Source organism: Strix uralensis, chromosome 10, assembly GCF_047716275.1.
Source record: "Strix uralensis isolate ZFMK-TIS-50842 chromosome 10, bStrUra1, whole genome shotgun sequence".
Taxonomy (NCBI): Eukaryota; Metazoa; Chordata; class Aves; order Strigiformes; family Strigidae; genus Strix; species Strix uralensis.
In genome coordinates, this window is record NC_133981.1 from 15,298,311 (window position 1) to 15,313,729 (window position 15,419).

The 15,419-nt window shown below is 37.3% G+C and overlaps 1 protein-coding gene across 9 annotated transcripts in view; it reads left to right on the plus strand.

The window, feature by feature from the left end:
- Positions 1-15,419, plus strand: part of ARHGEF3 (Rho guanine nucleotide exchange factor 3) — a 141,138-nt gene that overhangs the window by 112,873 nt on the left and 12,846 nt on the right. For 6 of the 9 annotated variants that reach the window (XM_074879321.1, XM_074879320.1, XM_074879322.1 and 3 more), the window contains one exon: positions 8,772-8,879. In XM_074879321.1, coding sequence (XP_074735422.1) covers positions 8,772-8,879 — 108 coding nt within the window. Of the gene's footprint in view, positions 1-7,457; positions 7,948-8,771; positions 8,880-15,419 lie in introns of those variants that run through there. The other 3 variants (XM_074879327.1, XM_074879329.1, XM_074879326.1) reach the window with 3 other exon arrangements.

The following is a 15,419-nucleotide window of genomic DNA, read 5'->3' on the forward strand; positions in this document are numbered from 1 at the left end:
AAGCGGTTTAAGGGCAACGAAACACAGCAATGCCTGAGGAATGAGTTAATAGAGGAAATACTATAAAGCCTTCACATACATCATTGCGTACCCCCTGTAAAATAATTCTAGGTGTAAACGGTACAGAGGTGTTGGGCTCTTTCCAGCTTTTTCATAATCAAAAAATACTGACAGTTAGTAAAACTTGAAATTTTCTTGCTTTAAGATATAAGCAGCCCCACATCTTTCCCAGTGATAAATACCATTTTCTGTGTTTCACTGGTTAAAGCACCTTATCACCCCCTCTAAAGGAAAAGAAGTGAAGCGCAGCCAGTGAATGGGCAGCAGATAGGAAGAACACACAATCACAGATTGAGGTTTAAAGGTCTGAATGTGAAGTCATGGGAAGGAGGACATGAGTTCCTCAGTGTAAGTGCGTTCTGTTCTGCTGTACAGGATCTAATACAGAGCCTAGGTTTAGGCTCTAAAAACTACAATGATGGCATAGAATTCCTTTGCATCTCCAGTATGTTGTATGTCTGCTTACATCGCTTATACTGCAGAAATCTTAGATGTAGGAATCAGGGCTGTGTGCTATCTGTCTTTTGTTGTCTCCTGATACCCCCACTAGTTCGACATGCAGGAGGTTTAGGCTGCCAGGACTGTGTTTAACTGGGCACTCGGGAAGGCTAACCTGAAGGGTAACCCACAGGCCTCTGGGCCATGGCACATCATTAACATGAGAACCAGGCATGGAGCCAGAGGGAGAGGGGCCAAAAGATTATGAGATAAACTACAAGTCATGAATTTTCTTTGATCTTCATAAATGTCTGTATTTCATTTTTAATGAAATATTAGCAAGTTGCGGTTTTGATATATTTCAGGTAAGTTCATATGCAGTGTAACTGCAGTGAGCTAAACATGGAAACATGTTGAACCCCCGCACTTGAAATTGCTGATCTGTTCTGCTTAATGGCAATTTGAAACAAACAGCTTGCCTTTATTTTTCCATTCAGTAACTCACCGTCTGATGTCTGCTTGTTAATTGGCAGCCCAGCTTCATATCCCGTTTGTTCCAGAATGGAAAAGGTCTTTCTCAGGTAGTCTGTACAAGCAGCTTCTAATGAGAGGAAATGCAGAATTTAATCAACTCTAGATTAGTTATCAGGGTTTTTTAGGTTTTGTTGCTTGTGTTAATTCACCTCAGTGTGAGATTTTTCTGTTAATTTGCCTTCATTTCCTAACTCCTGGTAGATATATTGATTTCTGAGTATTGCAGACAAATGAATGATCAGTCAAGATAGCTGGATGCAACTTGTCCTTATGCTCCTGACACTTCAGTGGTTCTGTCTTGCATATGGCAAATGAAATCTGAGGTCTTAAGGGTGATGACTAATGAGGGCAGCCAATTTGTGGCAAGAAGCCAATCTTTGATGAACACATGATGCGACAGTGTGTTGCAAAGTTCAGATGATTTTCTTTGACTGAGAATACTTCACCACTTCTCTGTATGGCTTTTCATTGTACCCTGACTATCGTTTCAGGTCCTCATCTTTAACACTGTGATTAAAACAAAATGTCTCTGGACTCTGTTTTATTGGCTTGCTGGTTTTGCAGAGACTGGCAGAGGAGAAATAACAAACTTCCTCCTGCTCCCATCAGAGAGCGTGGGTGGTGGATGGAACCTTACGGATTTGAAGGAAAGTTGTATCACTGATACACACAATTTATTGGATGATCAAGTTGCTTTTATGTATCCATTTACCTAAATAGTTTCATAAATTCTTCTCGCGATGCTGGGACTTTTACTGGTGGGATTCCTCTCCCAGGTTTTAGAATGGATTTGTGCAGATGCTTACAGTTACCTTTGTGCAACACTGAACTATACTTAGAACTGCTTAGACTCACCTACCTTGACCATCAGCCTCAGCTCTAGAAGAGTAGATGTTCTAGAATTTCCCAGAGTATTTCTAAGATATTATGAATCAAAGGCAAATTCTCTGCTTTGCAAATATTTAAAAAAAGTATTCATTAGTGCTAATAACAATTAACAAAGTTGTTCTGGTTTTAGATTTGCTTCTTTCTGAAGATGCAAAAAGCCTGGCTTAATTTACGTTTAGGTTAAATGTTTGGTGTATTAAGAGACTCTGTTGTAACATAGGTTGTTTTTTCTATTTTAACCTTTGTTGTTTGTTTTGTTTGTTTGGGTTTTTTTTTTGTCCTGAAGGTTAAATACTGATAACATCCTGTGGAACAGAGCTTGAATGTGGGTTTTTTTTTTTTCTTTAGTAAACTGCAAGTTTTGGGGGCATTTATTAGAACTGTTTAATCTTAGGCCAATTTAACTAGTAGCAGACTAATAAAAATAATAATATTGGGCTTCCTGCCATGACAAATGTTGACTTACCCTTATAAAGTTGACTAAAAACTAATAACCTTTAAAGTATAGGAGTATGGAAATTTAGCCAGTTACATGAAGTCTGAAACAGAGTGGTTCTGTTTTAGTTTGCTGGCACTGCTTATGAATTAGGTTTGAAACAAAGGTTACTGTACTGTTTCAATTTATAGTGTCTTCCATTTATTACACTGTTAACTCTTTTGAGACTAATTTAAGTTAAACCATTTTGCACTAATGAATGCTCCCATAGCACAGAATGAATGCTTGGATACCTGTTTATTTTGGTTCACGAATAGAAAGTATATCAAAAGGGGGGGAAAAAAAAAAAACATCATGTTTTTTATAAAATATCAAGAAAGTTAGCAACCCCAAATCCAGAGTTACTACTTTAAGTAATTATCTCAGAACTTGAACTCCAAGAAGTTAGGATGTTTTTAACAAGCATTGCCACTTTCAGATGTTTTGTGTGTGGATTGGGAGGTTAGTTTGCTTTTGAAGGTAAGCAGCGTAAATTCTAATATTCTAAAATGCTAAGTTCCTGTACCAGTTTTCACGTAACATTTTTTTTCTGGGTTGTCTTAAGAATCTCTGTAAATTCCTTTTGTTGAGTTTGTTTTTAAATACAATCAGAAAAATCAACACAATGTGGTCACAGTTAGTGCTTCACCTGGGCCGAAGACACAAGTGTAACGACCCCTCATTTTCCCTTGTTTGTCAAATTCAGCACCAGTTCTCTGACATGGAGACTGTTGTTGAAGTTGCTGATAAGAGGTGGGAGAGTTGGGTGGAAAAACAAATCATACAAGCAGTGAACATACATTTGCTTTTACTGTTCACTGGGAGGAAATCAGTGGCTAAGCTGGTCAGAAGCATAGAGTGAAAGAATTTTGAAGTGATGTACTAAAGCAAATGAAGACCTTTTATATGGCACCTAGACTACTACTCAGTGCTCTTCAGGATGTGTTATCCAGGTCATTGATTCTGCTCTTCTTAGGGCAATACAGAGGGAACCTGGCCTAGTTCTTGTTTCCTTTCCTTCTGTTAGAAAATTAAAACCAATCTTTTACTAGAGTAAGTTATCCATCAAGATGTGATAATTAAGCTGTAGGTGGCCTTCTTGAATGACAATGTATAGAAAACCAATCAATATTATTAAATTAATTTAACTCACTGACGCTCTGCTTTGAATTTGGGGAAAATTCCGTTCTTTACATACAGTAGTAAAAGAATTGTTTTATTTTGTGGATGAAGAGTACGAGAAGTGTTAGCTTCTTCCCCTAATCAGCCTCCTAGAAGCTTTCATATCTGTATAGTATGCTATTGGATACAAATATCAAATTATTAGGTGCTGGTTTCAATAATGAAGAAATAAAAATAACATCAGTTTAGCTGTCAGTACATTGCAACTAATCTAAGTGCCTAATTCTTCAAAGGATCTTCTGCTTTAACATGCTTCCGTGACTGTTGAATGCTTAGTCTGATAGTTTCCCATCTTAAATCTGTGACAATCAGTGATTATGCCATTGTGATTACTCTAATCGTTCTTCCTACGAATTCCCCAGAAAAGTATATGATAAAAATATACTCTCTCAGAAGGACACAGTAGTTGTTTGAAATGTTCACTGTCTGGTTTCCAGAACCATCCAGATTTTGGACACAGATTTGCTTCTTTTATCAGTTTGTTCACAGTTTCAAGAGTTCTTTTTGAGGCTGCATATGTACACGGTATTTCCAGCTTCAATTTTTTGCTCTCTGAATTCAAATGTTACCAAAGTCATCTTGAGTTCAAACATACAGCTCCCCCCAAAAGCCATCTGCTCTTTGTTCTAGCCTAGTCAGGTATTAATTTGACTTCACTTGACTGTTCAGCCTTTGAAGTTCCTGCACTCATGTTTCCTTCAGCTTTACTTAGCCTTATATCAAATTTAAAGCCCTGTCAGATTAACGTTACTTGTTCACATATACCAGCTCCACATTTTGGAAACTCTGCCAAACTGTAGTCTGGATCTTTTGTTTTCTAACTTCCCATATTGTTTTGGCAAGCTTTCCTGACTCTGAAAATGCAGTCTAACATTTAGTAATTTCAAAACTCTGAACTTATTTTTTAATACTAATAATAACAACTTTAAAAGGTCAGGCAAAACATTGTAACTCTTGAATTTTTTTGTGTCATAACTTGGCCCAGTTCCTGGTCTGGACAGGTGATGGTTGTTGCAACTGGATCCAGCCACTAACTCCTATCTCTCAATCCCGTCTGCTTCTAAATTCCCTGAACTGGGAGGGGGAGCAGGAGGGAAGGAGGAGTGATGACTTTGGGTAGCTCTGAGTCTTCTGAGCACACTCAGAGGTACAGATCTGGAACCTGATGTTCATTCTACCTGGGCAGTGTGTCCTTACTGGAGCCCTTTCATGAGGGACAGGCACTGGAATCACACAGTTCTGCGTTTCCATGTGCTTAGATTCACACCCCAAAAGATTTTTATGATTGTGGGACCCCTGGTTAACTGGAAAATCAGAGATTTTTCAGAGACAAATTAGTAGGAATTCATAACCACAAGCAGTTTATTATTTTTAAAATAAATAAAATTGAAGAGGCTTGGGAAGCAGCATCTGGAATGCAGCTCCCTGGTCTTATTGGACTCATGTGCAAGTGCAGATTCTGGTCAGTATCTCTGGTTAAAGCAGAACAGTTCACGCACTCCCCTCTTTCCATTTGATCTGTTGGTTGTGAAGAACAGGGCCCTTGGTGAGAAAAACAACCATCTGTTTAAAACTTATTTTTTATGCACTTGACTGTGGAATTTTTCCCTGTCCAGATCATTGGTCTCAACAGTTTGTTCAGCTGTTCTGTGGTGCTGGTTTGAAGAGGTGACACAGCTTGAGAAAGAGTACTGATGAAAGGGGAGGTAGGGGCAGAATGGGTGTAGACCATGCAACAGAAATACTGTGATCGAGTGCCTAACAGTTTCAGTATTACTATCTTACAGTTTTAGAATTGCTCCAGTAGTGCTATATTTTCATTGCACAGTCAAAGCCTTACCTGTACAAACCTTTATTATTCCACATTGGAAGGGATGACTCAGTGCTGATTGCTCTTGCTGTTAGGTTTCTCTAAGGGAGATGACACCTGGAACTCTAAGGTTTGATGAGTTTTCGCTGCCAGCTAGGTATCTTAACCTACTAGACCGTTTCTAATGCAGGGTGAAAATCGTTAGAAGTATTCAGAAAGCTTTCCCCATAATTAAGAACTTATGACTAACAAGATTTACTTTCAGAACTCATTGGTAAAGTCTCAGACTTCTGAAAATATCTTAAATAATTCTATTGGAGAGAATCCTGTAATAATGCTGATCTCTTAATAAAATTGAATTCCTAACTTGAACGATATATTTAGCTGCTTTGAATTCTGATCGGATTTTTCAGTGTGAGATCAGAATACGATACATTGCATGAGGAATTCAAAATGGGGTGCTGACACAGAAGGGGTAGGACCTTTGCAGACACACCTTCACAACCCATTAGCTAACTTTGACTACTGGGAGAAGTGCTGGCCTCTGGTGGCTTACAACAAGAAGCTCTAGAAGAGCTTAAATGTGTTTTGATACTGGATGAACCTCTGTTTGGAGTTCCTTCTATTTTAACATCAATTTCTGTTTTCAGTAGGGTTTTGTAGCATGAACGTTAGTAAAAATTATACTGCCTTAGCATTTTTCTCCTTGAAATGGATGGGGGAGTTTTAAAGGGCACGAGGGGGTCTCTTCTGTGTTCCCCCTGAAAGTGTAGGCATCCTTGGCTAGGAGACAGTGCAGGTTTCAGAGCTTTTGGACAGTCTGATGTGAAGAAGGGGAAATTAGATTTCTTTTTTTTCTTCCTCTCACTCTCAAAAAGAGAGAAGTTGATTTCCATTCTTTTTACTTAGGCTGATTTTCTCCAAGGTTATTTGATGCTGTGCATCAATTTTCACAGCTGCCTGAAGTTTATGTGCCCCACATGGCACAGCAAATTACGTCCTGGTCTGAGTTCTTAGCCTGCAGGTTTTGGGGGTAGTAATTAATAAACGAGTTGCAGTCACACACACAGCATTTGGAAGTATTCAAATAAGGATAGACTGACTTGCTGTTCCTTACTTAGTTTTAAACACTACTCAGGAAGTTTCATTCAAGGTTTTTGCAACACACTCAAATGAAATGCTGCAGAGATGCTGTGAAATACAGATTTACTTCTTTTGTGATTTCATTTGCTGTCAGTAGACTCCTCAGAAAATTATGCAAGGGCTTCTGGCCTTAGACTGAAGGACTGCAAAACTGTGAGTAGATCACAGTGTGTGTGGAAAACGTCTGTAAGACTATGGGGACAATTTAACTTTCAGAAAGCAAGATATGGCTATGATGTTGTATAGATCAAATTTGTGCTTTTTTGCATAAGTTTTGTCTTTCTACCAAAGAACATACAGATAGCAGCAAAGTTCGAAGGTAGTAGAAAGGATACACAATAGAGAAGAAGAAATCTTTTAAACCTCATCACCCTCTCCCTGTCTTCTGGAAAGCCCATACAGTCTTGATTTCCAGATTTTGCTTTCAGGGTGTGATATTTATGCCTAAGTAATCTTTGCTGCTAAGGTAGAGCTGCTAGCAAAAGCTGTGCTGCTGGCATAGCACTGCCCGACTCTGGGACTTCATGTCCTTCCACTGCAGTGCAGCACAATTCATAACAAGCAGGTTCTGCCATGGGGTATTATTCGTGCACCAGGACTGGCATTCTGAATAATCATAAAAAAGAAACAGCTGATGGCTGAGCCACCAGTTAGAGAAGAATTACAGTAGAATCGCAAAGATTTTTCTTCTTTTTTTGGGGATGGGGGGAGGGGAATGGGGATGGTGATGCTGTAGATAAGTATGCTAGTGGTGCTGCAATGACGTAAAAAAAATACTCCTTCAAAAACCTGTGTCAAAGACATGGTTGCTGAAAACAAAAGAATATGAATAACAGTGCAATGGTGAAGATAAGGATGTAACTTGATTGAGGCTGCTGAAATTCTTTAATGCCAGGTTTCATGTGTGATGGAATACATTATTTTTGCTGGAGGGTTAAACACTTTGTCCCTCATCTCAGCCGGCATTTATGGATTTTCAGGTCTGCCTGCTGAGAAGTAAATTAAATATGTAGCTGCTTCTCACCTTTCCTCTGCTGTACTAATGGAAGAGAATTTTTCCTGCCAGCACTACAGATGATGATCATCGCTGCTGAGCTTCATTATTTTTTGGTATCAGGAAGGATGACAAATCTGCATTATTTCCAGAAGGATTTGGATTTCTGAACAAAAGGATAATAGGCATGCTTCATTTTCTTAAAGCTATATCTAGGAAATTGGAGGCATAGCAAGCCTACACAAACTTTATAAGCATGGCTGAAAAAGAAAGATGAACTGCTATAAGATGTCCTTGAAATATGATGTTGGATGGTTTTTTTAACTTCACTTGGAAGGTTTGGCTCTTTTTCTGTCAAAAGTTGCCTTTTGCATGTGCTGTTCAAGATCCATTAAATGTCAGATGGAGGTTAGGAAGCCAAGGGTAACTGTTCTATTTTTATGTATTTATAATAACTTTTTACTTGTGTTACGATTTGTTAACTTTTTTTTAAATCTTCAAGACAATTGGCATATTATATTGAAGTGGTTGTGTATTACTATAAATGCTGTTAAGAGTATATATGAAAAGAAAAACATGTAATTGAATATGGTAGTTTTTTGTTTATTTTTCCTTTTTATTTTATGCAAAAAGTAAATATCTGTAAATATGTTATTAATGTGTATGCCTGTATATATAAGTATTTCCATAGGAACGTGCACTCAAAGGACCATTACAGTTAGAGATTTCCATCTAATTATATTTTCTGGAATAAAATACATTTAACTGAATAGTGTCACATGCTGACAGTGCCAGAGGCAAAGAAACAAAAGGAATTGTTTTTATTTGACAGTATTCCTTTTGGTGACAAGATTATCATAACATGCATCAGCTGCAGAGCACTGCTGAAAAATTCTCTTATAAGAATGAGTTAATACAACAAAATGATTTATTCTTTCTTTACCTTCCTCCCTTCCCCTCCTGCCCCCTGCCAACTTCTCCCGTCCCAGCCATGCCAACCTCTCCATCATTACATTTTTCAGCTGTATCCAGGATCTGTATGTACCAGCCAAGAGTAATCTGTCATTGTCAGCATTTAGAACTGCTGTTGTTTATTTACTACTCTTAACTATATATCAGGCTTACAGACTTGCTTTTTACAAATGCTTTCTTAGGAAAATCAGCAAAACAGTTAGCAATGTTCATCTGATTATGCTCACACTCCCCCCATTTTTTTCCTTTCCCTTGTCCTCCTCCCCCTCCTACAGGAGCCCAGTAACAAACGGGTCAAGCCGCTTTCCAGAGTTACATCACTAGCCAGTCTCATTCCTCCTGTACGAGCCACTCCATTGAAGCGGTTCAGCCAGACACTTCAGGTAATCGCAGTAAATGCATTGCTAAAAGGGGAATGCGTACATACTCACTATTTCTTCCAGGGTTAGGATGGGAACGGGAACCGAACGTATGCGCACACACCCCATTGTAATGTGGCCAAACAAGTTTAGGCAACTTATGACTGCAGAGTCACTGAACCTAAAAACTGAACTCTCACCTCAAAAAACCACATCTCTCTCCAGATAATTAATGTTTCTTAATTACCAGTAAGAAAACTATTGCACCTGCAGCACAGAAGAGTTGTTACACTAAAGGATTACTATTACTTTTTAAATTTGATGAACAGACTTTTCCATGACACCTTCTATTAATTTTGGTTGGTTTCTTTGAAAATGTTATTTTTGGTATAGTTAGTCACATAGGGCTGCTAAATTTCCTTCTGTGTAGCGAACTTTAACCTTGCCTAAACAAAAGAGTGAACAATTGGAAAAAAACTAATTTTCCAAAGCTGCTGCTGAAAATAATAAAGGGCAAGCAAATTCTAAATGCATTTTAGAAAGTAAATAATTTTGTAGTTTCAATTTCTGTATTGTAGAATAGGTGCATAATAATTAACATTCTCAGAGGCTAATGGAACTGTAGTTTGTAAAGTATTTGTGCCTCCAGACCTAGAGACTGCAAAACATTTGGGTGCTCAGCTCCTAATGGTTCTCATGAGTGGCAAGCAGATGGGAGCTGCACTACTGCTGTGGATCTGGCCTAGAGAGCCAGACTGTTTCCTCTTTAAAACCATTTGTGTAAGAAGGCATGTATAAGATCTGAAGAAAATCATTTAACAAGTGTAATTTCTTTGATGAGAGGAAATACAAAAATATCTTGAATGTATTAAAAATCTTACTTAATCAAAATTAGTTTAATTAGAGTATCACTGAAGTTACCAATCTCAAGGAAGAAATAAATAAAACTTTAGAGCTAGGAGTCATGGCAAATAAATAAAAAGTCATGGGAAAGACCCCCATTCTTCTATAGTGGTAGTTACCTAGAAAACTGATATTACAGGGTTTCTTGAACATTGGTTTTCCAGTGTTCAGTTCCTATGATTTTGAAAGTGCAGACATCAGCATAGAAAAGCCACATGTGTGAGGTTGGTGGAAAGGCAAAATGGCTGAACTCCCCTCAGTCTGGGTTTGATCCAGAAGGTGTATTATAGCGTGACTAGAGCAGAGATGCCTGTATTCCCTGGGGTGTATAAATCTCCTCCATAGTCTGCCTCCAGGAAAAAATTGGCCCAACTCTGAAAGGACTACATTAGTTCCAGTTGTGAGGAGTGTGGAAAGTGAATTCATTTTTGGCTAAACTGCTTCTAAGCACAGCGCTTCCCTTTTCACAGCCTGAGACAGCTGTTGTCCTCATTTAAGTACCTATGCTAGCATTCTATAGTGAATGCCTTTGAGACTGGGTTGTCCAGTACAATATTGTATTTAATAGTTTGATTTAGACTATCTGAAACAAACTATCCTTTCACTCATGTAGCAGCTTCCTGAGATGAGCGCTACATAAATGTGTTTCAGGGCAAATTTATACAAAAATAGGAGAGAAAACAGTGGCTTTATTGCAAGCATTTCGGTCTTGCTCTGTTCATACTGATTATAAAAATATATTTTAATTAACTGTCTGTTTCTAAGCAGATTAAACAGTGATGTTACTCATACCATCTCCTCTAAGTAACTATGTGCTTGAAGGAGCTGCCATGAGAAATCAACCTGTATGTTCTCCAAATTCTAGGTCTGAATCCATTTCCAAGTGATGAATGCTGGTGATGTCTCTCAAAACTGCCTTCATAGCTGGCTGTAAATTGACTTCTTATCTGATTTTGTCAGCAACAGTAGAACAGGGGAAAAAAAAAAGACTGACTTTCTTTTGTTCAGGTGCCCCATTTGGAATTATTTAGAAACATTCTGGGAAGCATGTGTGTAGCCTTTTTACTTTATTATGTATTGACATAGCTGTCACTGTGCCTTGTTGGAACAGTGTAGAGCAGGATTTTTTTTTCATGGTGTGATACTTGTAAGAAAAATCAACACTTTTTTCTTTTTACTGGATGAATTTTTATGTATCTTCACTGTTATTTCAGTCAAAACCCATGATTCTTCTTGCATTGCTGTTAGATGTTCTGTATCTGTAAAATGAAGAAAACCACTGTCATCACCACAACATCCAAAACAAACTTCTTCCCCTGGAAGAAAACAAAACAAAGTCAGCAGAGCATCCATCCAAAAAGACCACTCCAACAGCATCAATAAAAGGAATTAGAAAATTCTGAGTTTCCTTTATGGTATTTCAAACAAACCTTCTTATATATTCTTTCTGAATGAAAGATATATGTAGGAGTTAAAGTTTATTGTGCATAATTTTCCTTACCTCTCTACGTGTAACTTCCACTTTATATTAATGGACTTCCTGCATGTAGGTTGAAGAAACGCCTCAGTGTTTGAGATCTATGTAATGACTTTTAAGATATGTTCTTAGCAACCTTTCATGTTTCATATATTTTATTGATTATAGAGGTATTTGATTTTTTTTGTGTTGTCTTAACTTTATTATGATTTTCCAAATTATTGTCAATACTTTTCCACAAGGATTCCAAGTAACAAAACACATAAAGTCTTTACAGCTTGCTTTCTGATTTTTTGACTATTTGTAGTCACTGTTTCTGTCACACAGAGCACTGTGGACTAATTGACTAATATAATGCTGTTAGCTTCATCTCTGGCAGAGTCTGTCTGTGTATCTGCTCAATGCCAGATGCTAAGCAGGTATTTTTATTTGTTTATCCACCTGGAAAACCACTTTATTTCATAGCTGTATTTTCAGTCTGCATCAGGCAAGGCTAATGATTACGATGATCTGCTTGTTTCTACTTGGTCTTGTTCACAGCTGTGTTGTTCGGCTTAAAAGCTGAAAATGGGATCAGAAAAAGAACTCCAGCTGATGCTGAAGAGAGAAATTCAAGTCTGGCTAACTTCCTCTGCAACTTCAGTTTTCATTGTGTCTTGAACTTAAGCAGGGAGTCCAAATTATTTTTATCTATCTTAGGACGCTAGAAATTTCTAAAAATCCTTAAGAACAAAACTCTTTTTAACATCAGTTCTGAATGCTAGGACTTTTGATCTGTAGTGCCCTTTTCCCAGTACATGAAGCTGTTTGTTTTACTGCAGCTGAAACTAAGGTTTGTTAATTGCATGAATTAACATCAGTAACACATAGATCCTTCATAGTAACAGTCTGGTAACAGCTGGTGAAAGCTATTGCAGTCAGATAAATGCAGTAAACAAAATCAGGGGTTGTGGCTAGATTCTTCCCCAGCTCCTTTAGTTTTTGGAATTATATGAAAATTTTAATAATCCCAGATGGGTGTAATTTTTAACCAGTATGCTGGACGTGTTTTTTAAGGAAGCCAGAAACTAGGAAAATATTTTTAAAAGACTGGAGACATAGAAATGCTGTTCTGACATTCCTACAATTCTTGCATGGGATTCTGTCACATGACTGTTTCCCCCCCCCACCCCACCCCCACCCCTTTATGCTGAGTACCAACCAAAGATACCATCAGAGTACCTTTAAACTTGTTTTTAAAAAGAATTCTGGTAGAACTTCAGTTTAGGGCTCTAGTCCGCTAAATGACATGGGTCTGTTTATTTGCAAAAAAATAAGTAAAGTAGTAGAACGGAGATGGTGAAACTGATGTCGTACATATATCTTAAAACTATCAGAGAGTTTTATTGAAATAATTATTTATTTGGGGATTTCTTTAGTTAGGCTTATATATCAGGTTTACATCCCATTTCTATTCTTGTCTGTTATAGCACTGATGATTCAAGTATGCCTGACTCTCAAGGGACAAAGTATTAATTTTATCATTAAATAGTATTTCCCTGGTGATGTATTAGTTTGTCTTTTCATAGATTTACAAGCCAATTTCTGCAACATGTATGCAAAGGAGAAGATAAAATGTTAAAATAAGCTTGGATTCCGCACTGAAGTGTGTGATTCTCAGCCTAACGAGATTTCAGTGTACCAGAAGTCAGTCAGTGTTTTTGCCTTTGCTGTGTTAGTGTATAAAAGAAGGAAACGTGACAAAGAAACCACTTGCTGTTGAAGTGAAATTTGCCCTCATTGTTAAATAACACGTCAAAACATTTCTGTCCCTTTCCACTAATAAATACGCTCAGTCCAATGTTCCTTATTAAGTAAGGTACATGTTGTATGGTTAATTAAAAGGCTGATGTATGAGAAAAATCAATTAAATATACACTTACTGTGTCCGGGTAGCAAAGATGCTAAGCAAGCAAGCAGGATTTTGGGGAGTTTGGTTTCCTTTTGAATCTCTTAGCCTTTTTGTGCCCCTTCTGCCCCATGGAGACAGTATAGGGCTGTAGAGAATAGTATCAAGCATTCTCATACAGCATAAAGAAACATTACTATCAGTGGATGTGAAAGCTTACTTTTCTCAAAACTATGTAATTTCAGTTTGCTGTTATGGGTGCATGTCATTTTATAACATGATATATGACTTTTTGTTAAAAGGTTTCAAGATCAAGGTATTTACTTTAAAAATCAGTCTGTCTGGTGCTTTTCATTATAAGTACTTTCTTCATTCAACATAAAACATTCCTTTAAGAAAAAACCACCACAAACACAGGAGCTAGATACTGGAGGATGCATATGGGAATGCATGGAATGGGGCATTCCACCTTGGGTCATGGAATGACAACTCTTCTGCTTGGCTGCATTCTCATGGTTGGTGATTTGTGGATGCAACACACCTGCCTCTTTTCCCTAATCTTTCCATTTGCATGTGAAAATAATGGATTCCATTATTCATTTTTGTAACAAGTGTAAATTAAGCATGTAATTTCACGTGTGTTTCTTATCTTCTTAACTCTTGAAGGAAGACTAGCACCTGACTTGCAAAGTTTTGGAAGGTTGGTATATATATATGTGTGTGTGTGTTTATTTTTAGGGGTTTTGTCAATTCCAAGTAGGGCTCAAAATGGCTTCTGTTAAAAGGCACAGTTTTTATTTATAAAAATATGTCTTCTTGTATTTTAAAAACATACTGTATTTATAGGCACTGTTTGCATTTCATGGGTTCTTATCTTCAGAGGAGAATTTCAGATATTGTGCTTTGTATGTACTGCTTTCAACCTGGAAATGAAGAGAATTTATTTTGTTTTAAATATTTTTACCCAAGGCAATTGAAAGATGATTGTGTAAGGCAGGTTTTAAATAACAACAAAAATGTAGAGTAGTTCAACAATGTGAAGTACTTGAGGCATTTCAGAGGTAGGACCTCAAAAAGAAGCCTCTAATTTTAATGAAGCAAGAAAGGAATCTTTTCAAAATAGCACAGTGAGAACATAAAGTATCCATCCTTAGCCTGGACTCTTTCTAAGAGTCTACAGGCAAATAGAACTCTGAAGTCTCACTTAAAATTGGACTTGTTTTTATTGAAGTATAAGACCAGACCACATAATAGATACGGAGTTGCTGGTACACATCATCAGAGTTTAGAGGCTCCAGAAATATTAATAAAGATTGTACCAGAGCAGAACACAATACTGGTTATCACAATTTGCTATCTTCTAACACTGATTGTTTAACACATTTCTTAAACTGCTAAAAAGTAAGTAGGAGCAAGTGGTGTGAAAAGGATCTGGCTTGTTGCTTGTCATAAACATTAAAATCTGAATATTGACATCCTTTTCCTTAAAGATAATGTGACTGTTCTTCTCTTTTCAGTCAGACGTCCATTTCACACCTTTCTGTGTGAATTAGTTTCTTGATCTCATTATACATCTGAAGAGGCAGGTTGTTACCAGTTGAAAGGGTTTTCTCCATGTATCAAACCCAGTTTGGTCAGTTAGAGCATTATATCACTTTAATCCTGCTTTTGGACATACCTGTAATAATTATACCAATGGAATCTTTCATGATTCTGACAGTTCACAAAAAAGAGGTATTGCTATCAGGTAGCAAGACACTTACTAAGGTAAGAGGAAAGGTTTTGAAGGGCAGTCTCACTTTATGAATCCTCTTTCTGCCCAACTGAGAAAACTTTTTTCTTAAACCATTAATATGTGTTTGATGTAATGCACCTTTTCATCTGATATCCTCAAGGTAGGACCTATTGTTTCTCAGTACAGACATCTTTGAACAATGCCACCCCTCAAAATAAAACCCAACAATTCTGTTGACTGTCAGTTGCTACACAAGAAGACTTCATCTACCAGATTTTGCTGTCCTAGCTTTCCAGAGTTTGTGTGTAACAATTGAATATTTCTTTCAAAATGAACCAAAAAAAGTATTCATGCTAGTTCTGTCTCTAAAATTTGCCTTAATTCTATTTTTTTAAGTATTAGGGATCTAATGAGGCAGATATATGTAATGCATAAATAATTCCTGTGTGTCTACTGAATTGAAACTTTATATTTGATCAGTTGTGTTTATTTAGTGTGGTGGGCCATTCAGCCATTATCCCTGTAGTTCATTCTTGTTGCATGGTATATGAATGCATTGTT